At 41.2% G+C, this 27,950-nt stretch overlaps 1 protein-coding gene across 4 annotated transcripts in view; it reads left to right on the plus strand.

Moving 5' to 3' along the window:
* LOC129178507 (multiple epidermal growth factor-like domains protein 11) overlaps positions 1-27,950 on the plus strand; it is a 164,034-nt gene that overhangs the window by 132,511 nt on the left and 3,573 nt on the right. For 2 of the 4 annotated variants that reach the window (XM_054770793.1, XM_054770794.1), the window contains exons 14-24: positions 5,379-5,525; positions 8,676-8,810; positions 13,801-13,929; positions 14,064-14,192; positions 14,822-14,950; positions 19,955-20,083; positions 20,817-21,050; positions 21,565-21,719; positions 23,440-23,509; positions 23,617-23,670; positions 26,285-26,506. In XM_054770793.1, the coding sequence (XP_054626768.1) occupies positions 5,379-5,525; positions 8,676-8,810; positions 13,801-13,929; positions 14,064-14,192; positions 14,822-14,950; positions 19,955-20,083; positions 20,817-21,050; positions 21,565-21,719; positions 23,440-23,509; positions 23,617-23,670; positions 26,285-26,506 (1,533 nt within the window). The remainder of the gene's footprint in view (positions 1-5,378; positions 5,526-8,675; positions 8,811-13,800; positions 13,930-14,063; positions 14,193-14,821; positions 14,951-19,954; positions 20,084-20,816; positions 21,051-21,564; positions 21,720-23,439; positions 23,510-23,616; positions 23,671-26,284; positions 26,507-27,950) is intronic. The other 2 variants (XM_054770795.1, XM_054770796.1) reach the window with 2 other exon arrangements.

The raw sequence follows: 27,950 nt of genomic DNA on the forward strand, positions 1-27,950 counted from the left end.
GACCACAAAACAAAGTGCAAAATCTCAACCCATGATGAAAAACATCATCAGTGAAGCATAAAGATAAAACCATGCAATTTTTTGTGGGATGCTCTGATCGATCAGCCATCGATCACTGTCGGCCGATTTCTGTAAAAAAATTGTGTGATCACCAAATGCCGAAAAATGCCTTTCAACGCCGATCACAAAAGCCGATCACCTGTGGCTAGCACTATGGCAGGCCGCAGCGACCCTTTCGTGCAGTGTAGTTTCTTGCTCTAACTAACGTGTTGGCCAGTGTCGTCCTCCCACTTTCCTTCAAAACAAAAACCATCATGTCTGCCGTGTGGAACCTAACTGCTAACACATGCCATGAAAACTATCTTGCGGAACACTTGATGGAGTATGGTTACTTTTGGAGGCTCCCGGTGTGATCATCAGTCAAACGGCAGCTAACGTGGCCGTGTGTCGAGCACTCACTCGTATGTGTGTGACAGTCAGACTGCTAAGCTAATAACCCCAAAAAATTATTTAATTCATCGGACGAGAGCAGCCTTTCTCATCGGTGGAAGACATAGGGTTTGCCAAAGTCTCCTTCAAGAAGGCATCTCATCCTCTGAGTGATACTGTATATAGTATGTTGTCTTCAAAAATTAAGTGAAATGTGTTTTTGTCTAAAATAAGGTGGTTTTATGGTTCATTTTTTCATATCATATAGCCAGTAGCAGGTGTGCAGCCAGGAATTGTGGGTCCCATGAAAAAAAAAAAAAAATCACTCCCCTCCTGGCCAATAGCACTCATCATAATTAATCCTTTCAATCATGGATGATCGGAATCGGCAGCATAAAATCCTGAACGGAGCATCCCTAGTTTTGGGCCGTGAGTGTTGAATTGCGAACATGCGGGAATACACTACACAGTGCCAGTATCACTGATGTCGATAATGATACTTATCACTTACTTATCATTTTGTGATTTTTTTTTCGCTAAATTGTTGCTCATGTTTATAATCAGAATAAAACACAACACAAAGATTTTTGTATAACAAAAAAAAATTGTATAAATGTTTTTTTGTGAACAATTTAACAATATTTAATACAAAAATATAAAGATAGTAAAAATAAAAGACAACGTAACAATATCAACAAAACAAATAAACGTTCCTAAAACTTTTCACAGTCGTGTATCCCTTCAGACTGAAGCCACGTACCCTCTACTCCTACACACTTAAAAAACAAAAACCTTTCTTAAAATCTTAATTTACTTGAAACAATGATTAAATTCGTGTCAAAAAAATTATTTTACATGATAAAATTTTTATGAAGTTCCACATGACAAATTGATAAGCAATCATTCTACATTCCAGTCTGATGTTGGGATCCTTCCATTTGAATGGGTTGAATTTGAGCTTCATTTTTTTGTCCACTTGCAATCGCATGATTTAAGTATCCATATAACTTTCATACCATACTGAAGGAGAAAGTTGAACAGACATGACAAAGCAGGATCCGGACTACAGCAATACACACTACCAGCGATAAAGCCTCATTTTTGGGGGAATCCACGCTCTCTCATTCAGACATGCACACACAGTGCCTAGGATTGGAGCACCAAAGTAACTGAAATCTTCAAGCGTCTGTGTAGGCTCTCAGTCGTACAGGAGTTGTCCAATGAGGGAAAGGCTTCTTGAGACGTCATCTGTACTTCTGTGAAGAAGGTGTCGGACGTTTCGCTCCTCATCCGAAGAGCTTCGTCAGCGAACTAACAAGTGCTGGTAGCCTAGGCCTTAAATACAGTAAGAGTGGGCGGAATTGGTGTGCCAACACCCTCCTCCTATTGGTTCCTTACACTAAGACTGGGAGGAGTTGTGGTCTAATCCTCTCCTTCCATTAGCACCTCCGATCAAAGGGAAGTGTAGCTCCCTGTAGTTGGGTATGAACGACTCTGATACTGGCTCGTTAGCATTTATTGTTCTGGCTCGGCCCTAGCTCCACCTCATTTGCATGACTAAGAGCTGTGGGTTTTGGTCTCAGTAACCTACTGAACACAGGGTCCAAATTAAACCTCAAACCACCATTCCGATTCAATGATGGGTTCTGTTGTTTGACAGAAATAGCTTCCTTTACTCCTCTTTCAAACCATCTGTTTTCTTTGCCCAAAATCTTCATACAAACACTCTTAATGCACAACATAATCATCAAACCTACTTATTTGTTCATCTAATGCACACAGAGCAACGAACAACTTCATGCTCTGTCTCTCTCCTTCCTGCTTTTTGCTCTTGTTCTCTTTGCGCTCTGCAGGCACTCAGGCATACTCGTAATTGTGATAATTGTTATTTATTTTTATTCATCCCCTATCACAACCACTTTGGGCCTTACTCCCTTTCATTACATGCAATTGTATGAGCAAAAGCAAAGGCTCTCAAATTTAAATTCTTCGGCTTTTTGCCCGCAAAGTCGTTCTGTGTCCAAGGACTTTGTAAGAGTTTGTAAACAGTAATAATATACAAATATATATAACCACACGACAACACGACGGCCTTTGCAAAGATAAACCTCAGCATTATCAAATATTCGGTCGGCCCCCCTTCAGTGTGAAACAGCTTTGATTCCCTGAAACCTGGCGAAGAGACCCCTGAACATTAATAGGTCTACCACATCCTAGAACGTAAAACAAGCATGCATCAAAATGGTTAGAATTTTTTCCTCCCAAAAAAATGCTGATGCACAACAGTTTTTTAGGATTTTATGGGAAAAATGTTCTACTCGTTTTGACAAATGCCTTTAAGTTCCAGAATCTTAAATGACTGAATCAAGCTGTTTTCCTGAAATGGTCCAAGATAGAATCAAATTTAGGTATATATTATTAATATGATATCACCTTATGATATATATTAGATGACAAAAGGAACAGCCATTTCGCAATGGACATTTCTCACTTGCCAAGTTGTCAAGAACGTAGAGATGACAAAATTGGTTGAATGGACTGAGAATTGCGGAAAGCAAGATGATTTGGCCTTTTAATGCAATGCATGCTGGGATCGTCACCGTCAGCAAAATTTGTAGAATAAGGGAGACTTTTGATTGGAATTGCTTCTTATTTTGAGTCCATGAGAACACAAGTAGAAAAAACAGAATGAATTTTGGGGCTGCAGCAGCTCACTCTGCAAGGACGTGGCGTGACGTCCCTGTTTCTCCACTGCGATTAGTGGCCATGCGCTGTGTGCCTCCCAAAATGCTCCTTTCAGCGCTGGTAAAAGTTAGGCTTTTCCGGTTGACCTGTTTCTTCACATAAACAAAGCATCTCTGCCAGCGTTGCCAGATTCACGTATTAGAAGCAACTTTGGGCCTGTTTTTTGTAAAGATGCTTGCAAATTCCCACGTTTCTTGTTGTTTTGGCCTTGTTTTTAGAGAGCTATTATTTTTCGTACTTTGGTGAAGGGGTGCGGCTTTTTGCTATTTTGTTCCCACTTTAGCACACAGTGTTGTTGTGATCACGTGGGGTCTGCTTGCAAGGTGTGGGGGCTGCTGGATAGAAGTGCTGGAGCGAAGTCAGGAATGGACTGCTTGTATCGGAGTGCTTATGTTGGAGATTTTAGACCAGGGATGTCCAAACATTTTCCACCGAGGGCCACATAGTGAAACATGAAAGGATGTGAGGACCACAAACATTAGTTGCACTAATAATTTGTACATATATATTGTATATATTTCAAGAAAAAACTGCATCTCAGCTTTGTGATATAGGTTAAAGATCATATTGTTAGTATCAACTTCTCACTTTGCTCTTTCTTTACTATTTTTTGCTGGGGGGTTTTTTGTGTGTGTGTGTGGTTTTTTTTTTTACTTTTTCCAAATATTTCCACTTTCTTCTCAAATAATCGCTATAAGTTTTCTTCTTGTAATATTATGACTTTATCCTATAATATTTTCACTTTATTCTCACAACAATATCATTTTTTTGTTTAGTTTTTTTATAATATTGAGATTTTTTTTTAAATAATGTTTTTTTCTTCAATATTTCACTGTTATATTCCTAAAATGACTACTTTTTCTCATACTATTATGACTTTATTCTTGTAAAATTGCAAATTTTTTCTTCACATTTTAACTTTAAGCTCATAGAATTGCAATGTTTTGTTTTAATTTTCCAACTATTTCCACTTTCTTCTTGTAGATTTTCGTCTCATAATTATGACTTTATTCCCACAACATTTTTACCTCAATTCTTGTAAAATTATGACTTTTTCCACAGCCTATTTACAACTTTATTGTTTTGTTTTTTCTCATAACTTTGCGTCATCTTAAATATTTCAACTTTACCCTACTAAAATGATGTTATTTTTCCTCATATTATGACGTTATTCTCGCAAAATTCTGACTTTTTTTTCATCTGAACTTTTTTTCTCTTAATATTTGGATTATTCTTCTAAAAATGACTGCTGATATTTAACATTTTTGCTGTTGTTGTTTTGTATTTTTTAGTTTTCTTTTTATATTGTATTTTTCGATAAAGTCAATACAAAATCAGCCGCAGGCCGCAAATGACCACCGCACTTTGGACACCCCTGTTTTAGATTCAGGGCGATATAATCCAATACTCATTTTCTTGCTGATATCGGACAGATTTAGGATCAGTATCAGATCAGGACACCCCTAATTATAAGGATCCTCCATAAACCAGATGGTAGATAGAACTCAGTGGCTTTTACTTGCTCTCTCACATGAGGAACAGCAACATAATTACTAAGTAGTTAAACTGCATTAAAACATGACGTCCTGTTTTGTGCAAAGTAAGCTTCAAAATAAAAGCAGTATAAACCTGTATTCTATCACAACAGCTACTAAAATGCACACATTTAATGTGTTATTGTTAGATTGTTAGCTCCTGGAAGAAAGATTTTTATGTTCAAAATAGTTTTTCTTTATTGCCATTGTAGTGAAGACATACAATGATTTACCGCAGCAGCTCTGTTAGATAAGAGTATAAAATATCATATGAAAACAGGAGATTCCAAAAAATAAATGCAAATGTGTCACAAATCTACTAGTCAGAGTTTGATAGTATGTGAGAGTTTAGACTATATTTGTATATCTGTCACATCCTTGGTTTTATCTCTTCTTCACACATTTGTACTCCCCTTTGTCTCTGATTAGGTGCAGAAAATGTCATCCTTCATCATATCTTTAGAGCTGCATTAGGGAATCAGTGTCACACAAGTTTTATCCGCACACAAAAATGGTGCAAGACGCCCATAGAATAACAGAATAAGTGGTAGAAAATGTATAAATGGATGAACAATGGATGCATGATGCCGTAAGACTCCCGTGGCAAAAAGAACATTGTTATGACGAGTCCAATGTTAAACCCAGCACTCCGTGTGTGTTTTTTCACAGGCGTACATTGTGACAGTGTGTGTGACGACGGACATTGGGGACCCAACTGTTCTTACAGCTGCACTTGCGTGAATGGAGGCTCATGCTCCCCAGAGGATGGCACGTGTGTGTGCGCTCCTGGCTACCGTGGCACCAACTGCAAACGAAGTAAGAAATCTGAAAGACTCGACTGTTGTAGATGCAGGCCATGACAAACGACTCAAATCAAGCAATGAGTCTTGCCTCCCGGGGCAATTCAAACACACTACGATTTACAATTTGTGTTTCAGCATTCGCAAAAATAAGTAATTGTTTTGTTTATTTATTTATTTTCCCTCAGAAAATAGGTTGTTTTTTCCTGCTGAAAAAACATCTCATTCACCCTTAAGTCGGTAATCATTTATAAATACATGATACCATTGGTAAAAAATGCCCACACCTTTTACATGTTTATGTTTCTATTAGGGATGCTCTGATCAGGGTTTTATGCTGCCGATTCTGAAAGCGATCATCCGTTAGTGAAATTGACCGATACCGATCACATAGATTAAGTGTACATTTTGAAATTGACTATTGACTAGATGATATGAAAATGGGAACCATAAAATCAGCTTCATTCATTCATACAAAGGATGAAATGCCTTCTTTAAGGTGAAGTGTGAGTGTGAGAGTATGTAGTTTGATGGCATTATAGCAGGACTTCCAGTTATCATGCAGCGGCGCTCCGAGTGAGAGAGCAGTCGGCAAACCTGGTGTCTTTCACCGCTGGTCATCTAGTCCGATGAATTCAATTATTTTTCGGGTTATTTGCGTTAGACTTCTGACTGTCACGCACATACAGGCGAGTTTTCAGCGTTGGCTACATTAGCTGCCGTTTGACTGATGATCACATTGTGAGCTTTGAAAACTCGTCAGACTCCGTCCAAAATGTGTTCTTAAATTGCAGTTTTAAATTAAAGCTTTTTAATGTGCTACACCGGTGAGATATTTTTCGTGGCATGTTTTGCAGGGTGCAAAATATATGTCACTCTCGCAAATGACAGGTAAGTCCCACGCTTGGCACACCTGCACAGTGTGAAGGAAAGGAGAGTGGGCTGGAGGCGCTCACTGCATGCCGTATGCTGCAATAGTGAGAGCCAGAGGCTTTTGCGATCGCCGTTGAAAGGCATTTATCATCATATGCCGATCACGTGCTTTTTCACACTAATCGTCCTATTTTGATCGGTGGCTGATTGATTACAGTATCTGTAGTTTTTATCTTTCACTGATAATGTTTTTTGTCAAGCGCTGAAATTTTGCACTTTGTACAGCAGTCCTTGAATGCACCATTGTTGCTGTGAGATGTAAAAGCAAAACTTATTTATAACAATCTGGCCTCAAAACGTGCGGGGGGCATAGCTTTCTTCTTTCACTTTCTTCGTTCTTCTTTAACTTTCCCTCGTCTCGCTGTCCTCTACGGGTGTCTTAGAACAGTCAACTATTCCACGATTCGATTCGGTGGAGTCTGATTTGACTATCAATCTCGTCGTCGAATCGAATATAAAAACATCATGTGGTCAAGATTGTAGCATTCTGACTACACGGGGGGTGGCCACAGCTGCTGTTGTGCATACATTTTTACAAATAATGTCTTTGGTTTTTTTTTATAAATAGCCTATTTTGATACAAAAACAGCCTAATTTCTGTTAATAAAGAATTATTAATGAAAATGACAATGCTTAATGAAATCACCCGTTTCAGTGGCGCAATCCAAAGGAGCTGAGGTGAGCGCTAGCTTTGAACGCAAAGAAGACCGTCGACATTGGCAGACTTATTGGCTCATCGCGGCGACTAAAAAAAAAAAAAAATCATCCAAAGTGTGGAAGTATCTTGAAAAGGTTAAAGATGACTGCAGAAAGTGAAGTGCAACTTGTGTTAGTAGCGTCTTACATATCACGTGACAACCACCACCATCATTGGATCATCATTAAATATCATAGAATATCATTTAAAATGGGTAAAGCTGTTACGCCAGCTTCATTTTATATCCTGACAGTGAATTTTAAGGCAAGAAATTAGGCTGCTAACTGCAAGTTGTTTTCCAAGCCACTTTGTTCCTTTTCTATGTGTGCTTTAATGATGTGCGCCAACAGCGATCAATCGTGTTCCGTTTTTGTTCGTCTTGCTTTGAGTGTCACAAAATAAATAAAGGTACTGTTTATGCACACCTACCATGTTTATTTGTTTATCTGAGTGTTTTAGCCTGTTTCTTTGCGGTGGAAAAAGTTGCAAGTGAGATCTGTTTATTTATCAGAATCGCCATTAGCTCTGCTCATTAAAAAAAAAAAGTAAACATTAGAATATTAGTCAACCATGGACAAAATCTAACAAATCAGATTCAGCTATGAAAATCCTTAGTCGAAGACAGCCCTACTGTCCTCTTTGACCGTATCTATCACTTGTTTCTGTCTTCATTCCCTGAATGTCTCACTTGTTGTTCCATGCCGCTTGCTCCACTTCTCTCCTCTTTCATCAGTCTCTGTTGTATAGAGTTGCAATGTTTAGTACCATTCCACAGATTTGATTGGCTGAGTAGCATCACGTGGGATGGCTTAACTCGCATGCAATTGATCAGCGGATCTCCTGAATTGATCAATTCAGTTCAATTCAATTTATTTACATAGCACCAAATCAGAATAGCAGTCATCTTATGGCACTTTACACATGAAGGTCAGAAATGAAAACAGAGAACCAACTGAAACCCCACATGAGCAAGCACTTGGCGACGGAGGCAAGGAAAAACTCCCTCTAGGGAAGAAATCTTGGACAGAACCCAGGCTCTGTTGGGCGGCCATCTGTCTTGACCGGTTGGGCTGAGATATAAAAATAAATGGAAAAAATAGAGTACAGTAAAGTCTAAAAAATATGCACCGGTCAAAATAGAAGCGCTCCGTCAAGACTTAAAACACTTAAATAATTTATTGACTACAGGTCCAGGTCTGTGTTGGACCGCGGTCTGCCAGTTAGTGATCCCTGAACTACAGTATGTTGTTTATTGCGCTCTTTACTGTACGGGTAGCACACACACCAGTTTCCCTTTGTTTCTTCCTCCATTAGTGGGATCGATTCAAGACCGTTTGGTTCAAAGTTTAGTCAATTATCCTAATGAGGAGCACGAAAGAAGCGGTAGACGAGGCTGCATCAGCTTGGTTTTCCACATAGGCAAACATCAATTAAAACAAATTAAAGGTTTTAGCAAGACGTATGCGGGCGCCTCAGCGGTGGAAGGCAAACAAAGCTAGACTCTAACAAAAGTGTGTGTTTGGGTGTGCTCTACAGCATGTTCACCGGGTTTCTATGGCCATCGCTGCAGCCTGTCCTGTCCTCAGTGCATCCACAGTGATGGAGCATGTCATCATGTCACCGGTCACTGCGAATGTTTGTCTGGTTTCTTTGGTACCCTCTGCAACCAGGGTAAGTCTTACGTTTGGATATATTGTTTATATCTTCTGTGTTAATGTCCAAGCAGAAGCTATAGTAACTCTACATTTGATCAAAGTTAGTTAAGATTTGTCAGATCAAAACACAAAGATGTTCGGACTTGTCTGCACCCTTAATCGCCGTTACCATTAATCACCATAAACATGAATAATGGTAATGTGACAACCATAACTCCGCTTCATAACACACCTCATACATAGAGGGGATCCCTGTTAACAATATAGCGACATAGTCGCTATATTTAGCAAGTAGGGGTGCACATTAAAAGTGAAAGACAGGAAGTTTCTTGTGTTATGCATTTGTGCGGTAATTAACAATCAGTCAATTAATTACAATCAGTCAACAAAGGTGAAGTATCCACAGCGCAGGCAAGCGAGAGTGGAACGCCGCCTCCGTACCTCTCTGCAATGCAGTGCGGGTCTGAAAGTTGGATAAACCCCTCCACAATGCAACCCAACCCCTGATCAGCGACAGAACCAAGAAGGCAGAGCTTGGACACAGTCCTCCGTCGCCTGACATCACCTCGCCTTCCTGGTGAAACACGCATGGGGGTCCAATGTGTGTGGTGCAGGGGCCATCTGTGAAACATGGCTCATTGCAGAAATACAATACACAAAAACCCAGCAAAAGTGAAAAAATTGAGTATAAATGCATAATATAACTATAAAATGTTAATACTGATAAAAAATTTGTCGTTAAGTATATGAATAGGCTTAGGCATCGTTTGAATTTGAGCGATTCTGGTTCCGATTCTGATTCCTCTTTTTGATTCCAGTTCCTAACGATTCTCAATTCCGATTCTTTTCAGTGGTTGGGTCATAAAATATTGCATGTTTTAAACAAAAGCGCTAAAGATAGTGTTAACGTCAGGTAAATTACACAGTCATTTATTGTTTTACTTGCCTGACTGGTTGGAAAAGTCCGGCGTAGCACGTCAAAAACAGGGCACTCTGTACACCGTGAATCCGGAGTTTTTTAATCCTGTGAGTGGTGCACCCTCCTTTGCATGATATGATGGCATTGCAAATGTTTCACGGCGACGATCCGTTCATTTTATAGCAGAATTTCAGCCAAACCGTCGCACACTCTCCATGGCTGAAATGGATGCACACAAACGCTACATTTTTTCATTGTATTTTTCTTCAAATTAATGTTAGTCTCGTCTCGTTCTCGCGGAGCCAATCTCGTGCATCACCTCGTCGCGTGAGTTGGGCGTCTCGTGACACCCCTACTATGCAGGCAGCCCACGGTTCTTTGCCAAGTTGAATTTCAAATGGAGATACTGAAGAAGTGTGCTGTAAAATATTCAGCAGCATTAATCATGAAGACAGCCTGTCCTACATTAGTTATTCTGCTGGCCAGTGCATCTTTAAGCAGGTCCAGTGATAACTTGGCAACCTTAATAAGTCCGTTGTTGAGTGTCAGCCCAGAGACTGGACAGCGACACACTGCCCTAGTAAGACAAGCAGATTCACTAAAGGTGTCTTTGCACTGTACTCTATCACGCCAGCATATTAGAAGCTCCGAATTTCTTTAAATTAAAATCCGTTTTATGGATATGATCCTTTATGGCAAACATTAACCCTCTATGGGGCATCAAGTATGCACACATACTGTATGAGGACGCTAAAGTTGGGTGTTCAGAGTAGCCCCAGCTGGATTTGAATTAGGAACCACTGTGCCACCTTGTTGTGACTGTTCTTGGAGTACAGTAATCCCTCATTTATTGCGTTTAATTGGTTACAGAGCCGACCGTGATAAGTGAATTTCCGCGAAGTATGATTCCTTATTTATAAATTTGATTTTTTTTTTTGTTAGAGCATACAAAACTTGTTTACGATCCTCTAAATACGGTTTTTAACATTAGAGAACTCTAGACATGAAATCACACCCCTAAAGTCACCTGTACATTACCCAATATAGTAGATATAATCAGAGAAAATAAAACATTTAAGACATAAATAAAACTTGTGCTCATGTGTGTCGCAGTAAGTGTGTTCTGTGTGTAAGTAAGTAAGCGACGTCAGGGGTTCAGAGTTAAGTTTTAGCTGCAACAGTAGCCTGTGTTATTATTGTTATTAGCATGTTATTATTATTTTATCAGTTGTGAGATAATTTAAAACTGCAATAAAAGCCTGTTGTTTTTGCGATCAAGTCTGGTGCTTGTCACACCGAACAATTACTGACACCTGACCAATGTAGATTTCACAGTTTGAATGCATCTTCTTAATGCCTTGTATTTGTATTTTAGTTCATTTAGCCATTTTTATGCTTGAAAATGCTTAATTTATGCAAAAAATGCGTATAATTTGCTTAAATACTAAATTAAATAATACATTTTTGACTAATAATATGCCGTATTCAACCACGAACCAGCATGATATATTAATTAATATATTTGTGAAAAAAATCCTATTTACTAATGCTCAGTGCATCAAGTCAGCACATATGTGTGGCAGATGGGCGCCCTCTACGGGCGAGATACTCGCGCCCCCATGCTGATCAAAGTAAGCAAACGTCCACCATGTGATGTGGACCAAACCAAAGAAGAAGCGAGGGGGTGGGTACCGCTCGGCCTCAGCCCTCAGGTTAATTACAAGGTAAAAAATGCAAATTAGAACAGTAATTGCTCAAAAATAAAACATATTTAATTGTTAATATTATATTATATGAATTATCTCACAGTCCAATAGTCTCAAACCTGTTATTTCACTAGGAAAATGTGAAATAAAAACGAGGCAGTTGTGAATGGATATGAGTTGGTTTAGCCTTGACTGGTCGTTGGGTGACGGTGATAAAAGTGCTGTTAATTTGTGTCAACAAAACATGGAAAATACAAAGCCAAAGCCATCAGGTGCACAATTTTAGAAAGACGAGGAAGAGGAGAAACGGGTCAAAGATAAAGGTATGGAGCTAGAGCGCCACTTTATGTACACCACATTATGGAACGTACCTGATTTAGCTAACGTTACATTGGTGGCTATAGACCAGGGGTCACCAACGTGGTGCCCGCGGGCACCAGGTAGCCCCCTACAACCACATGAGTTGCCTGCAAGCCTGCTTTTCATTCAGGTTTTCAGTTAATAAAGTGAGAACACTAGAAAGAAATGTATTCTGAAACATAAAATGTGAGTTGTGGATACCAGCATTTTGTGAATGTTTTGGTAAAACAAGCATATTTGATCTGTTTGAGTTGAAATAAGGTATGAAAATCATTTCTACCAAAATGAGTAGCTCGTGGCCATTTTCATTTTCTAAAAGTAGCTCTCGCAAGAAAAAACGTTGGTGACCCCTGCTATAGACTAACTGATGTTCATTTCCTTTCTTGGCCGAGAGTTTGATATGTGTAAATGTGGATTTAAGTCAAATGCAGTTTAAGAGGAGCTTGAGCTTTTGAAATAAGCACCTTTCTGTAGTTGGAAAAAGTTGAAGTGTGTCGAGGTGGGGAGAAGGGGGCCGGGAGGGGTTGTACTTGAAGGATTTGTGCACTACAATAAATAATTTTCGTTAATTAACGTTTAATTGTTTTCTGCTTATTTATCAGTATGTAATATATTTTGTAGGCTTTTGTGGCAATGTATATCTTAATACATATATTTTAACATTTTTAGAAATTGGGGTAGGGGATGAGGCGCCACTGCTTTGGTCCGCCCAGGGCGTCATTCAAGCCAGAACCGCCACTGGATAGGGTATCTGTGGGGTCTTAAACCGTTTAAAAAGCCAATAATGTGAATTTAGGGCCTTAAAATGTCACCGTGACCCCAGTGAAGACAAGCAGTACAGAAGATGGATGGCTGGATGGACATGTCTTAAAAATGCTCGTAAAATCTCATAAAATGTCTTAAATACAATTTTGAAAGGTTTTAAAAATGTATTAACATTACATTTATGTAAAACAAATACACCAACATCAGCCTCACTATGAAATGTTTGAAATGATTGATGATGCAGCCCGATCAGAATGTATTTTGTGCAAACGTGTTCATATTCTTTGCAAGTAATTCTGAGCCGCTGACTTTGCTTCATATCTTTTGTACTTTTTTGCCTGTACGGACATGAAATGGGCCTTAGTTTGTATTCATTTTTGTCTTAAAGTTTGTGAAAGTCTTAAATTTGACTTACTGAAACCTGCAGAGACCTTGCATACAGCATGTCATATATGTCACAAAAGTGAGTGCACCCCTCACATTTCTGCAAATATTATATTATATCTTTTCATGGGCCAAATCTAAAGAAACAACACTTTGATACAATGTAAAGTTGTCACTTTACAGCTCATATAATAGTGTAAATTTACTCTCCCCTAAAAATAACTCGACACACAGCATTTTATGTCTAATCCGCCGGCATCAAAAGTGAGGTGAGTATGGTCTTCGCCACCGTGCTGCAGCTCAGTTTCAAGGTATTGACCATCTTCTTTATGTAGGGCAACAATTCATTTTTTTACATCCTCAGAGAGTTCTTTGCCATGAAGTGCCACTCGGTGACAACCCGACTCACAGCGACAGTAGAGGCAGTAGGTTTTGTTGCAAAAGCCATCTGCCAGGGCTTTGAAGCTAATCTTACCATTCACAATACCCTTTTCTTTGTCCATTTCTGCTCAATATTTGTTCCCGCTTGTGGCTCAACATCCACCCCGTTTCCTTAAACTACGGTGTGGGCCGAGGGTCAAACAAGACGTGCGCACGTTAATCAGGCGTCAAAAACTATTGCCGTTAAAGGAAATTTCCGTTAACGGCAGCCGTAATATTTAATTTCCACGTTACTTTCGTTACATATTTATGATAAAAGATACCTGAAGTGTTTTATGGTTGTTCTGTGCTTCATCGCATATTTGAAATAATGAATTGCCAGAGAGCCTCAAAATGACATTAAAATAATGGAGAGCAACATCCTTTTCTTTGCGGCACTGAACAATACAAATGTATTGATAAAAGCAATCATTTCTGGGCTGTTTCAACAGTGTGTCCAAGTGGAAAATATGGCAAAGAGTGCGCAGAGACGTGTTTGTGCACCAACAATGGCACTTGTAATCCCATAGACGGATCGTGTCAGTGCTACCCTGGATGGATTGGCGAGGACTGTTCCAAATGTAAGACGCAACAACTATGCTTTTGTGCCTATTTTGTCACAGTCAACATGTTTGCTGTCCTGGTGACGTGTGTGTGTGTGTGTGTGTGTGTGTGTGTGTGTGTGTGTGTGTGTGTGTGTGTGTCTCAATGGCAGCATGTTCTCAGGGCTCATGGGGTCCTGATTGCATTCACACATGCAACTGTCACAATGGTGCCCAGTGTAGCCCCACGGATGGAGAGTGTGAATGCAGCCCTGGATGGACAGGACTCTTCTGTACTCAGCGTATGTTCCCCTTCACTAAATCACCTTTACGTATGAGTAAACATCTCAAACTATGCTTTGAATGTATTTGAGAACGTAAGGTAAAAATCAAATCATTCACTCAAACCTGTTGGTTCTTGTCTGTTTCACTGTCACGAAGTTAAAATGTAGATTTGGCGCCATCTACTGTACATTTGTAATGCGGTCAGAAGTTTACATACACGCCACATGAATGTGAAATGATGGATTTACTTGAACGCTTCTTTTTCCAGGGTGGAATGACTATGCAATGTAGACCTTCAATAAGTTTTAAAAACAAGAATTGGGGGCAAAGTTTGAATTTATTCTGGATTTTTGCTAAGTGATATACAGTATATGGTCTATCTACTTCCACTAATATTTGGTTAAATGTCCCCTAACCGGCATTATTGTTGTCATTTTTACTATGTTTGACGTCATTTTACACAAAGCTTACTACTATTTTAATCATTTTCCTTGGTTATGTTGTGGAATTCAAATTATTTGGAGGTCAACCAGCATCCTAGAGTAGATTGTATTTTGACCTGTGAGATTCCACCCTATTCTGACACCAGGAACCTCTCCTTATATGGTTTGAAATCCTGTCAGTCTTATTTTGTGTCCTGCCACAGGCTGCCCGACAGGTTTCTATGGTGCTCAGTGTGCCGAAGTGTGTCGCTGTCAGAACGGGGCCGACTGTGACCACATCAGTGGGCAGTGTTCGTGCAGGACGGGCTTCATTGGAAAGAGCTGTGAACTCAGTGAGTGTTTGTACATAATGGCACACCCGTGGCTTGTTTTTATTGACCCTTGGCACTTTGTAAAAATGTAATAAAAAAATGTTTTAAATCAGAACAATAGAGCAAAAACGCAGAATGTGAAGACAAAAAGCTGAAATGCTGATACTACTAACTAATAATAAAATGAAGCTTTGTCCTGAAATATATTTTTACCAAAAAAAAAAGAAAATTATGACATTTTGACTTTTTTTTTTTACAAAAACATTGTTTGTTTGTTGTTGTTTTTTTTTCTTCAAAAAAGCAGTTTTTACAACAAAAAAAAATACATTTTACCACATTAAAAAATATGTGAAAATATCAATGTGGCCCAATGTATCTTTTGATTTTTCAGTATATGGCCCTCAGTGGAAAAAGACCACAGTGTGTTCCACAGGTCTGCAATGAAGACTGTTATTCTGTTTAATATCCTCTTGCACTGTGGTGTCAACCTACTGTATATCGCTTACAATACCTTCCTACAGCAAATGTCTTCAAGATACATACAATATAATACATTTCAAGAAAAAAGAGCCTGCATCTCAGTTTTGTGTTTATACAGTATGTGACAAATAGTATTACAGTGTTCCCTCGTTTATTACGGGGGATAGGTTCCCAAAATAGCCCGCAATAAGTGGAATCCGCGAAGTAGCAAACTATATTTTTGTTGTGTATACCCTGTATATAATTTGCTGTAAAACCCCTCAGCATATAGCATCCATCCATCCATCCATCTTCTACCGCTTATCCGAGATCGGATCGCGGGGGCAACAGCCTAAGCAGGGAGGCCCAGATTTTCCTCTCCCCGGCCACTTCGTCCAGCTCCTCCCGGCGGATCCCGAGGCGTTCCCAGGCCAGTTGGGAAACATAGTCTCTCCAACGTGTTCTGGGTCTTCCCCGAGGCCTTCTACCGGTCGGACCTGCCCTGAACACCTCCCCAGGGAGGCGTCCGGGAGGCATCCTGACCAGATGCCCAAGCCACCTCATCTGGCTCCTCTCAATGCAGAGGCGTAGTGGTTCTACTCTGAGTCTCTCCCGGATGACAGTGCTTCTCACCTTATCTCTGAGGGAGAGCCCAGCCACCCTACGGAGAAAACTCATTTCGGCCGCTTGTAGCCGCGATCTTGTCCTTTCGGTCAAGACCGAAGCTCATGACCATAGGTGAGGGTAGGAACGTAGATCGACCGGTAAATTGAGAGCTTTGCCTTTTGGCTTAGCTCTCTCTTCACCACAACAGGCCGATGTAGAGTCCGCATCACTGCAGACGCCGCATCAATTCGCTTGTCGATCTCGTGTTCCATCCTTCCCTCACTCGTGAACAAGACCCCAAGGTACCTAAATTCCTCCACTTGGGGCAGGATCTCATCCTCGACCCGGAGATGGCATTCCACCCTTTTCCAGGCGAGAGCCATGGATTCACGGCTTGATGAAGCCAGCAGGACCACATCATCTGCAAAAAGCAGAGACTCAATCCTGCAGCCACCAAACCGGAACCCCTCAACGCCCTGGCTGCACCTAGAAATTCTGTCCATAAAAATAATGAACAGAATTGGTGACAAAGGGCAGCCCTGGCGGAGTCCAACCCTCACTGGAAACGGGTCCCACTTACTGCCGGCAATGCGAACCAAACACTGACACCGGTCATACAGGGAATGAACAGCCTGAATTAGCTGGTCCGATACCCCATACTCCCGGAGTACTCCCCACAGAATTCCTTGAGGAACGCGGTCGAATGCCTTCTCCAAGTCCACAAAACACATGTTGACTGGTTGGGCAAACTCCCATGTACCTTCAAAGATCCTGCTGAGAGTGTAGAGCTGGTCCACAGTTCCACGACGAGGACGAAAACCACACTGCTCCTCCTGAATCCGAGATTCAACTATCCGGCGGATCCTCCTCTGCAGAACCCCTGAATAGACCTTACCAGGGAGGCTGAGGAGTGTGATTCCACGAGAGTTGGAGCACACCCTCCGGTCCCCCTTCTTAAAAAGGGGGGCCACCACCCCGGTCTGCCAATCCAGAGGTACTGCCCCCGATGTCCACGCAATGCTGCAGAGTTGTGTCAACCAAGACATGCCTACAGCATCTATGGCCTTAAGGAACTTTTGACAACCTCAGCAACCTCAGCCCCAGAGATAGGAGAGCCCACCGTGGAGTCCCCATGCTTTGCTTCCTCATAGGAAGACATGTCGGTGGGAGGAGGTCTTTGAAGTATTGAGGAGGTCTTCGAAGTATTCTCTCCACCGATCCACAACATCCCGAGTCGAGGTCAGCAGCACACCATCCCCACCATACACGGTGTAGACTGTGCACTGCTGCCCCCTACTGAGACGCCGAATAGTGGTCCAGAATCTCTTCGAAGCCGTCCGGAAGTCGTTCTCCATGGCTTCTCCGAACTCCTCCCATGTCCCTCAACATATACTTTATACATTTTACTCAGACAGGCATTAACGTTTTATTCCATTTCTCTCTTGTTTAAACACTCAAAGTTCAAATTTCGTTAGAATTTTAATGATCAACCTAGAAATTGGACACAAGAAAAGGTGACTCACTCCTCTGATCGTGGCTTGTCCTTGTTTGTGTCCTTGTTAAAACATATTCCTCCTTGTCATCCTCCATGAAACGAAGATAAATTTACAGTATTCCAGGCGCCCTACAGCCGTGTAACTTCTGCCTTCATTCAGCATTTATGTTCGCTCGCAGCTAGCGATCATACAACAGGAAACAGGCAGTCCTGCACGAAGGAGATCCATTGACAGTGGTCTACAGCCAATCGGAACACAGAACACAATGGACAGGTTCTCACTTGGCCAATCAGGACTGTTGTGGCTCTAGACATACTGAGATGAAGTGGACTGTCTGGACACGTCTTCAACTCTCACATCAATAAACAACCCCTCTACTGGTAGCAGTAGTAAATACAATCACAGACCCATGCAACAGAGCACCGATGGATCACTCTAATACAGTACACCTCAAAGGCGCAAAACAATGCACGTTCATACTTACACTAAGCCAACCAATCACTCTTTTCAGGACAGCGATGTAAAGATTTTGGCCAAAGAAAACAGATGGTTTGAAAGAGGAGTAAAGGAAGCTATTTTTGTCAAACAACAGAACCCATCATTGAATCGGAATGGTGGTTTGAGGTGTAATTTGGACCCTGTGTTCAGCAGGTTACTGAGACCAAAACTCACAGCTCTTAGTCTTGCAAATGAGGTGAAGCCAGGGCCGAGCCAGAACAATAGATGCTAACGAGCCAGTATCAGAGTCGTTCATACCCACCTCAGGGAGCGACACTTCCCTTTTATCGGAGGTGTTAATAGCAGGAGAGGATTATACCACTACTCCGCCCAGGCTTAGTGTAAGGAACCAATAGAAGGAGGGTGCTGGCACACCAATTCCGCCCACTCTTACTGTATTTAAGGTCTAGGCTACCAGCACTTATTAGTTCGCTGACGAAGCTCTTTGGATGAGGAGCGAAACGTCCGACATCTTCTTCACAGAAGTACAGATGACGTCTCAAGAAGCCTTTCCCTCGAACATGCAGGATGGTCCAAAAGAGTGATGTTATTCTCCCTGAAGTCCTTGGTCAAGCGAGCATTGTGAACTGCAGCGTTGTCCTGTTGAAAAACCCAGCTGTTACCACACAGACGAGGGCCCTCAGTCATGAGGGATGCCCGCTGCAACATCTGCACGTAAGCAACCGCCGTATGACAACCCTGCACCACCTGAAGCTCCAGTGTTCGACTGAATGAAAAAGCACCCCCAGACCATGATGGGACCCCCCCCTCCACTGTGGCGGGTAGAAAACATCTCAGGTGGGATCTCCTTGTCATGCCAGTAACGTTGGAAGCCATTTGGACCGTCAAGGTTACATTTTTTCTTATCAGAGAATAAAACTTTTTTCCACCTTTCAGTGTCCCATGTTTGATGCTCCCTGGCAAAGTCTAAACGGGCAGTTTTGTGGCGTAGAAGGAGACGAGGTCTTTGAATTAGTTTTTTGGTTTTTTAAACCCTTTTCCCGCAGATGCCGTCTGATGGTTATTACACTGCAGTCGGCACCAGTAAGGGCCTTAATTTGGGTGAAGACCGCCCTGTGTCTTGGACAGCCAATCAGATCCTCCTGCTCAGCGCAGGTGTGATTTCTTTTTGTGTCTACTACTTGACTTATTTGTTCCATAATGCTCAGGATCAGAAAATTTTGAATGACATGTCTTACTGCGCCCAACCTCAGCAGCAATGGCACGCTGCGAGAGGCCGTGCTTATGCAGCTCGACAATCCGACCACGTTCAAAAAGAGAAAGCTTCTTAGCTTTAGCAATCAGGAGGGCATGACAGTGTGAATGTCTGACAGAAAATGAACATTTTGAGCAGATTTTGCCTTTATAGCCTTTGGTCTTAAACTTTTGATAAACAGCCTATTTCACTTTAATTGTTGTTTTCAATAAAATACTTCTTCAAAATGCTTTTTGTCTCACTCCCCCTTTTGTTTTTGCATATTGTAGCTCTACTTCAAACCTCATTAAGATCCAAATGTGCAAAATGCAAATTGTAGCAATTTTTCATCTGGTCTTAAGATTTTGATCAGGAGTGTATTACGGCGTGATGCTCATAACATTTTTTGTGTTAATGTTACAATTTTTTATATTACTATTATGACTTTATTTTAACATTTCTACTTTAGTCTCATAGGTTTTTAAAGGGTTTTTTTGTTTGTTTTAATTATATTCTTAAAATGTGCCAAGAGCTGGTAAAAATCAGCCACGTTCCACAAATGTTCTCAGGGCCACATGTTGGACACCTGTGTATTATGATGTGATTGTGAGTGAGCGTGAGCAAATGGCAGTAAATCTAAAAAATAATAATAATAATGGTGGCTGAATGTATGGGAGACCCCGCACTAACTGCTGTTGGCTTCATTGTTTAATTTGCGTAAGCTGCTTAAACCCTAAAGAGGTCGTGTAAAAGCTGTCCTCCCATGTGCAGAGTGTCCTGCAGGGACATTTGGGTATGGCTGCCAGCAGCTGTGCGAGTGTATGAACAACGCCACCTGTGACTATGTGACAGGAACCTGCTATTGCAGCATCGGATTCAAAGGCATCCGCTGTGACCAAGGTGAGACTTTGCTAATCTTTTCGTGCATGTTTACATGAATGAACGGCTACCTCTAAAAAAAGGATATACACCTTAAGATACTGTAGATGTTGCCTTTGCTGGGTCCTTCATAACAGGACTTTTAAAATTCGAGCTGCAATTGTTTGCTGTAATTTTCTACACCTGTTTTTTGTTTCGCCAGTTTTTAATCTTTTTTTTTTGTAATAAAGTGATTAGAATTAAATAGATCAACATTATTTTCTAAATAGCTGGCAACACAAGTGAGTACACCCCTAAGTGAAACCAGAACTGAACAAGTTGTTCATGACAACATCAACAGAAACTACTATTTTATACTCATTTCTAACACACAAGGCATGCTGGGTAACTTCCTGTTGGGGAAGTGTGCGTGTGGGCTTCCCAGCGTACCTTGCGAGTGTAAATTATTATAAAATAGTAATATTCTGCATGTATATTGCTGTGTAAGCATTTATTTTGTGTGTTCCACATGTTTTACTGGTGTTATTTTTGCTTGCACTGTGAGTGAGGTCGCTGTTTGGTTTGATGAACTGATGTTGGTTTTCCAACAAAGAAATATTGCTTTGATCAAAAATCCATGACATTGTGGGGTTGTGAATGCTGAATCATGAATTTGCGGGGATCCACTGACAGTAACAAAAAGGGACAGCTAGTGAAGCAAGTTTGTGCAGATGTTTCAGAAATTTTTATGTAAAGTCATGATTATCCTCCTCAGCGGCAATGATGATGGAGGAACTGAACCCCTACACCAAAATCAGCCCAGCTCTAGCATCAGAGCGTCAGTCAGCGGGTGCCATCCTGGGCATCATCTTTCTGCTTCTGCTCATCATGGCCATGCTGAGCCTGGTGGTGTGGTTGCGCTACAGGCAGAGGGAGAAAGGCCACCATGTTCCCAACGTCACCTACACACCCGCCCTGCACCTCAACTCCACTGACTACTCCCTCTCAGGTAGGGTGTCGCTGTGCCCGGTAGTCATGCTGTTTCTGATTCCTTATACTTTGCTTCATTCTATCCTGACAGACTGACCAGGCTTATTTTTACATGTTTATTTCCTTCTTTTTTTCCCCCTTTCCTCTCTTTTTTGTTGTTGAAAAGCTCACTGGTATTCATCTACAATCACTTTGACAGGGAAGCGGTTCACCCCAAAGAATAGTTCTTTGGCTAAGGATAGAAATTGAATGATCAGGTGGTTTCTGATTATTCTGTGGGTTTTACTGTCAATGCATCATTGGCTGAAATGTTTTATATTGCAGCTCCATCAACAAGGCGACATTTCTTTTGTGCTGTCATACAAATTAACACAAAAGTAGCTCTTCCAGTGTTTTTAATTTGCAGCTTTGGACACCTTTGACCAGGCAAACAAGTCTGGTTGGCATTTTCACCTAATACGTGTATTGTATTATATAAAGTGATGTGATGGAATGTGCAGAAGACAAGAGAAAATGATGTCATGTGGCAACAGCAGGGCTGCAGTGCACCGGCCTGCTCTCCTCTGCTGAGTCATCGCCTAATAACAGCTCCATAGGCCACTGCTTCTCGAACCCAAGCTACCACACGCTGGGCCCGTGCACCTACACCGCTCACTACGCCAAGCCTGGCAAGAGGCGATCTGCCAAGGTAGGCCTGGCTTTTCTTTTCAATCTTCAACATCATCATCACAGGTAACGTACTGTGTGCTCACCTCAGAACACACAGTCATACCAGTGAACATTCTCATTCATGAGGTCATTGGATTCTCAGGCCATTGAATCGTCACAACTGGACTGTTCAGGTTGTCTTAGAAAACGCTCATCTGAGCAGGCTTCAACAGGTCGTGCTCAAAGACAAGATAGGACAGCTGTAGTTTGGTGCTATCTAGAGAAGGCTTCATCAGTTCATGCTCAAATACTAGCTAGAACAACTGTAGTCTGGAACTATGATAGGGCATGCTCAAAGACTAGATAGGACAGCTCCAGCCTGGTCCTATGTAGCACAGGCTTCATCAGTTCATACTCAAAGACTAGACAGGACAGCTCTATTCTGGTCCTATAATAAGGAAATGGTCAAAAACTAGATAGTACAGCTATAGTCTGGTCCTATCTAGAATGGGCTGCATCATTTTATGCTCAAATAATAGATAGGACAGCCCTGGTCTGATCCTATGTAGCGCAGGCTTCATCAGTTCATGCCCAAAGAATAGACAGGACAGCTCTATTCTGGTCCTATCGTAGGGAAATGCTCAAAGATTAGATAGGACAGCTCTACAGTAGTCTGGTCTTGTAATAAGGAAATGGTTTAATACTAGAATGGACAGCTCTAGTTCGGTCCTATCTAGAGAAGGCGTCATCAGTTCATGCTCAAAGATGAGATCAATAAGACAGCACTAGGTTGGTCCTATAATAGGGAAATGCTCAAATACTAGATAGGACAGCTCTAGTCTGGTCTTGTAATAAGGAAATGCTTTAATACTAGAATGGACAGCTCTAGTTCAGTCCTATCTAGAGCAGGCGTCAGTTCATGCTCAAAGACTAGATCAATAAGAGCTCTAATCTGGTCCTATAATAGGGAAATGCTCAAAGAGTAGATAGGACAGCTAGAGTCAGGTCCTATCAAGAGCAGGCTTCATCAATTCATGCTCAAAGACTAGATAGCACAGCTCTAGTCTGGTCCTATTTAGAGTAGGCTTAATGAGTGTATGCTGAAAGACTAGATGGTACAGCTCTACTCTGGTCCTATAATAGGGAAATGCTCAAATACTAGATAGGACAACTGTAATCCAGTGCTATATAACGCATCTTTGAGAATGAAGTGATGCGGCCTGCTGGGCTGAGATGCAAAATGTCTTCCTTAACAGTCAACCTGAACAGTCCGGTTGCTATTGATTTAATGCCTTTTATGAATTCCATTCCTTTATAGATGGAATGTTTTTGTAGTTTCAGATTAGAAAACGATCTTGTAAATATGTTATTTTTTTTAACATTATTAGAGCCCTCTAAACATGAAATAACAGATAACAGATGAAAGACAAGAAACTATAGAAAAATATGTACAAACAGAGGGAAACCATCCTTTATTATCACCCATTCTCCATATGTCTTTATACTAATAGTAAATGTACAAGCTATGGCTAGTTTTGGTAATGTCGACAACCGCTTCTGTCGATGCCCGTCAGCCAGTCCGGGGGCCGTCGATTTAAATGGGTTCTGCTGTATATGAGTCTTAAAAATCTGCTGCCTCACAGCAAGCGATAAGCAGAAAAACATACAATGATGAGAAGAAATGGATGAAAACTATGATTTCTTCAAGGGTGTGTCATCTGCCGCTGTGCATCTCATCGTTGTGTCCTTGTATTTGCCAGTTGAAGACCAAACGACGACACAGGAACAGTGCTCCAGAATGGGGAGCGTATTGTAACCTGAGTGAGTTGGGTCAGTCTCTGCTTCACGTTTCTTTCTCTGTTTTGCTTCATTGTCATTGTCAACTTGGGACCTTCCTGGATTGACTTGTCGGACTGTTGTTTGTGGTTACTGTACAGGTGTGTACTGCATTGACCGGCGGTACAGTTACAATGTGGAGCCGCACTACAGAGGTACATTTGTGTTGTACTCCTCTGCCAATCCGCTTGCACAAACACCTTTCCTGGCCAATCATGCTTCTCCTGCCTTTTGAACCTCCTCAGCTTCATGTCCTCCATCAAAGTAGAGTATGGGATGTCTCACACAGGGTGGAAGACAGTAGGTCAGCTATACACTACATCCCTGATTTTCACAGGAGTTTTCGATGCATATTGATACACCCACGGCTTGCTCCTCCCCCTCCCAACTGCTGCTGGTAACTGCTATGACCCTTGTGTCAATATACGCGTGCTATACATCCACGTAACCAGAAGAACGTCAGTGACAATTCAAACCACAAGCGCTTAAATGGGGTAAATGTTAAAAACAAGCAAGCAGTCAGAGACCAGCATGTCACAAATAATTTCATAAAACTAAACACTAACACAAAGTTAGCACGGTTTGAAAGCCCTTCCTACCGTACAGTATCATTCCTCTACCGATAAAACTCACTGAACAAGCAGCTTCATTTAATCTTATCCAGTATAGCAAACATGTATGTTTTCATATTTACAATAAGCATCAACTATAACGTTTCCTTGCTGACGTATTGCATATGATCTTGTCCTTACAAATGTCTTTGTGTCTCTGCAGGTCGCACCTCCTTCCTCTTTGTGTCAATCCCGTCATTTCCCAAACGCACTCAGGGAATTTCTCCTCCAGTCCAAGTTATCAATGTGTGCTTGCTGTGTGCTGTATGTCCTTTAACCGCAACTTCATTCCAAACCTTCATCTTTGAACCTTTTTATCCATGCTGCTGTTGGACTCGTAGCTTTGTCACTTTTACTGCCTGGAGCAAACACCAGTTCACAAAGCGTTTCTCTCATGACTTGTGAAGATTCTCATTCCCTCAGGTTGTTTTATTCTCAGAGCATTGATCCGATCACAAATGGCCTGTTCAAGTTGTCTCAGAGGACAGCTTTGTCATTTCATGCTCAAAGACTAGATAGGAGAGCTCTAGTTTGGCTAGTCTCGTATGACTAGTGGACTAGAGTCGAGTCCAGGGGTGTCCACAGTGTGGCCCAGGAGCCATTTCGGGCCCGTGGCTGTTTTTTTTATTAGTCTGTGGCACATTCCAAATATAGGATTTTTAAACAACAGCAGCAAAAATTGAAAAATCAGAAGTAATTTTACAAAAAATAAAGTCAATGAGTAATCGAACGAGAGAAAGCTTTACAAGAATAGCATTGTAATATTATGAGGCAAAATAACATCATTGTAGTAGCATAAAGTTAAAGAAAAATGAACGTTTTTTTAAGTCGTCATTTTTATGACAAACAAGGAAAACAACAAAGTTGTCATTTTTGGAAAGTTATGTGAGGGAAAAAGTTAACAAAAGAAACAACAACAGCAAAAATGGAAAAATCAGCAGGAAATTTGCAAGAGTAAAGTGAAAATATGAAGAGAAAAAGTTGTAGTCGAACAAGAAAAAGTTATGATTTACAAGAATAACATTGTACTATTATGAGGAAAAATGATAATCATTTTAGTAGCATAAAGTTCAGCTACTAAAGAAAAAAGGTGTTTTAGTTTTTTTTAAAACTCATAATAATATGAGAAACAACCAAAACAAAGTAATAAAGGTGTAATTTTTGGAAAATTAAGTTGTGAAAAAAAAGTTAGGATGATACAAGAATAAAGTCCAAATATTATGGGAATAAAGTCATAACTAGACCAGTTACTAGACCAGAGTCTAGTCTGACTAGAGCTGTCCTATCTAGTCTCAGCGCATGAACTTCTATTAAACACCTTTGTGAGACATCTTCTCCTGAACAGTCTCACTGGAGAATGTTTGCCGCACTCAGTGATTTATTAAAACTACTACGCTTCTGAAGAACAATCAAAGGAACTCTAAATCTAAATAAAGTAGATCCCAGGGTGGTCTGGTGAAATTCCTCCTGTATGCACTCCCTACAATGGTTTGAGCCAAGACCAGGGATGATCTCCTCCCTATCCAGGTCTGGGAGGAGGTACCCAAGCAGGTCATCCATCGTCTCGGCTCCAGCAGTTGTAGGGAGTCCATACGCGCACACGAGGACCGGATACATTTTCTGAGCTGTCATCTCTTGGACAGCCTGTGGTGCAAAACGACGGCATCCATGAAGTCCCAGAGGAGCTTGATTGGATTCAGGTCTGGGGAACGGGTGGGCCAGTCAAAAGCATCATTTCCTTCTTCGAACATCTAGCCTCGTGAGCCCGTACGTTGTCATGCACGAGAAGGAGCACAGGGCCCAGTGCACCAAGCAATGGTCTTCAGGATGAGGATGAGCAGCAGGACCTTCTCCTCAGTGTGAACCTCCGGTGTGTGGAACAGAACGAGGCACCAGTGGAAAATGTATCACTTTTAGTGTCCTCTGGAAAATTGTGGTATATACGGTCCGTAGTGCCCAGTCGACATCAGGTTCTCATGCCGTTCTCATGGAGTTTGGGGAGTTTCAGGAGTGGCCTGATAGAGGCCACTGTCTAGGGATCTGCCAGTGCTCCTCCTGGGTTTCAGTTTGCATTGAAATGATGACTTTTGTTATTTCTAGTCTTACGAATATGACTCTTAAGTAAATCTGTTAACGCGTGTGCTCGTTCCTCCTGTAGACTACATGAAGGGCTCCTTGTCCAGCACCTGCTCCCTGAATAGTGAAAACCCGTACGCCACCATCAACGACCCGCCTGGTTTGGCATGCAAACACTCTGAGAGCAGTTACGTGGAGATGAAATCACCCGCTCATCACGAACACATGGCGCACTGCTGCTCGGCTGCCATCATTGCCAGTACCACCAGTACCACTGTGCCTGCCAAGAATGTCTACGACATGGGTATGTTTCCATAGCAACCCATGTAGCTACGCTAAGAAGTTATGTATATGAAATATGTATATATGAAAGAAATAACAGCCTGCATCTCAGCTTTGTGTTCCAGGTACACAAAGCGTATTATTACTATGAACTTTTTATCCTCAACCTTTAGTTAAGTTTTTTTCTTTTTTGTCCATTTTTGCTGCACTTTTTTACATTTTCCAGATGTTTCTCGTACGTTTGTTTCTCACATGATATTACTACTTTATTGCCATAACATTCGGAGACTATTCTTCTTCACCTAATTTTTCTAAAATTTTTATTTTATTCTTTGTTTTTTTTGTTTCTCATAATATTATGAGATAATATAATATTATAATATTGGTTTATAATAATAATATTACGACTTTTTTTTCCTCTTAAGATTTTACATTTTCCTCTAAATATTATGACTTTATTTTCCCAATATTTAACTTCCATCCATCCATCCATTTTCTATACCGCTTCTTCCTCATTAGGGTCGCGGGGGCATGCTGGAGCCTATCCCAGCTGACTTCGGGGTACACCCTGGACTGGTCGCCAGCCAATCGCAGGGCACATATAGACAAACAACCATTCACACTCACAGTCATACCTATGGACAATTTAGAGTCGCCAATTAACCTAACATGCATGTTTTTGGAATGTGGGAGGAAGCCGGAGTACCCGGAGAAAACCCACGCGCACACGGGGAGAACATGCAAACTCCACACAGAAATGCCCAGGGGAGAATCGAACCCAGGTCTTCCCGATCTCCAAGCTGTTACTGTGTTGGCCAACGTGCTAACCACTAGACCACCGTGCGGCCGATATATAACTTTATTCTCATAAAATTACTGCTCCCTTTTCCTTCTTTTTTTTTCTTTTTTGAAATTTTGCAAATGCTTAAGGTACCGTTTTTCTCTTGATGTGATGACTTAATTCTCATAAAATTTTGACTATTCTCGTAATATTAAAACTTTTTGTCAGACAAATTTTCCAAAAATTGCAACTTCATTCTTTGTTTGTTCTTTATCACAATATTAGGACCTTTTAAAAAAATAACATCTTTTTTTTCATATTTAAACTTTATTCTTCTAAAATTCCATTTTTCCCCTTTTAATATTACGATTCTATTCTTGTAAAATAAAAATTAAAAGATTTTCTTTTGTAACATTAAGCAGTGCTAGGCTCAGAGACTGTTTCCAGACAACAGACTGGGAAGCGCTCTGTAGTCCCCATGGCAGTGACGTTGACAGCATGACACACTGCATCACAGACTATATAAACTTCTGTGTGGAGAACACTGTGCCCTCCAAGTTGGTGCGGTGTTTTCCCAACAACAAACCCTGGGTGACCTCTGAGATTTAAGGCCCTGCTGAACAAGAAGAAGAGGGTCTTCAACTCGGGGGACAAGGAGGAGCTGTGCAGAGACCAGAGGGAACTC

The sequence above is a fragment of the Dunckerocampus dactyliophorus genome, chromosome 3 (assembly GCF_027744805.1).
Source record: "Dunckerocampus dactyliophorus isolate RoL2022-P2 chromosome 3, RoL_Ddac_1.1, whole genome shotgun sequence".
Classification (NCBI taxonomy): domain Eukaryota; kingdom Metazoa; phylum Chordata; class Actinopteri; order Syngnathiformes; family Syngnathidae; genus Dunckerocampus; species Dunckerocampus dactyliophorus.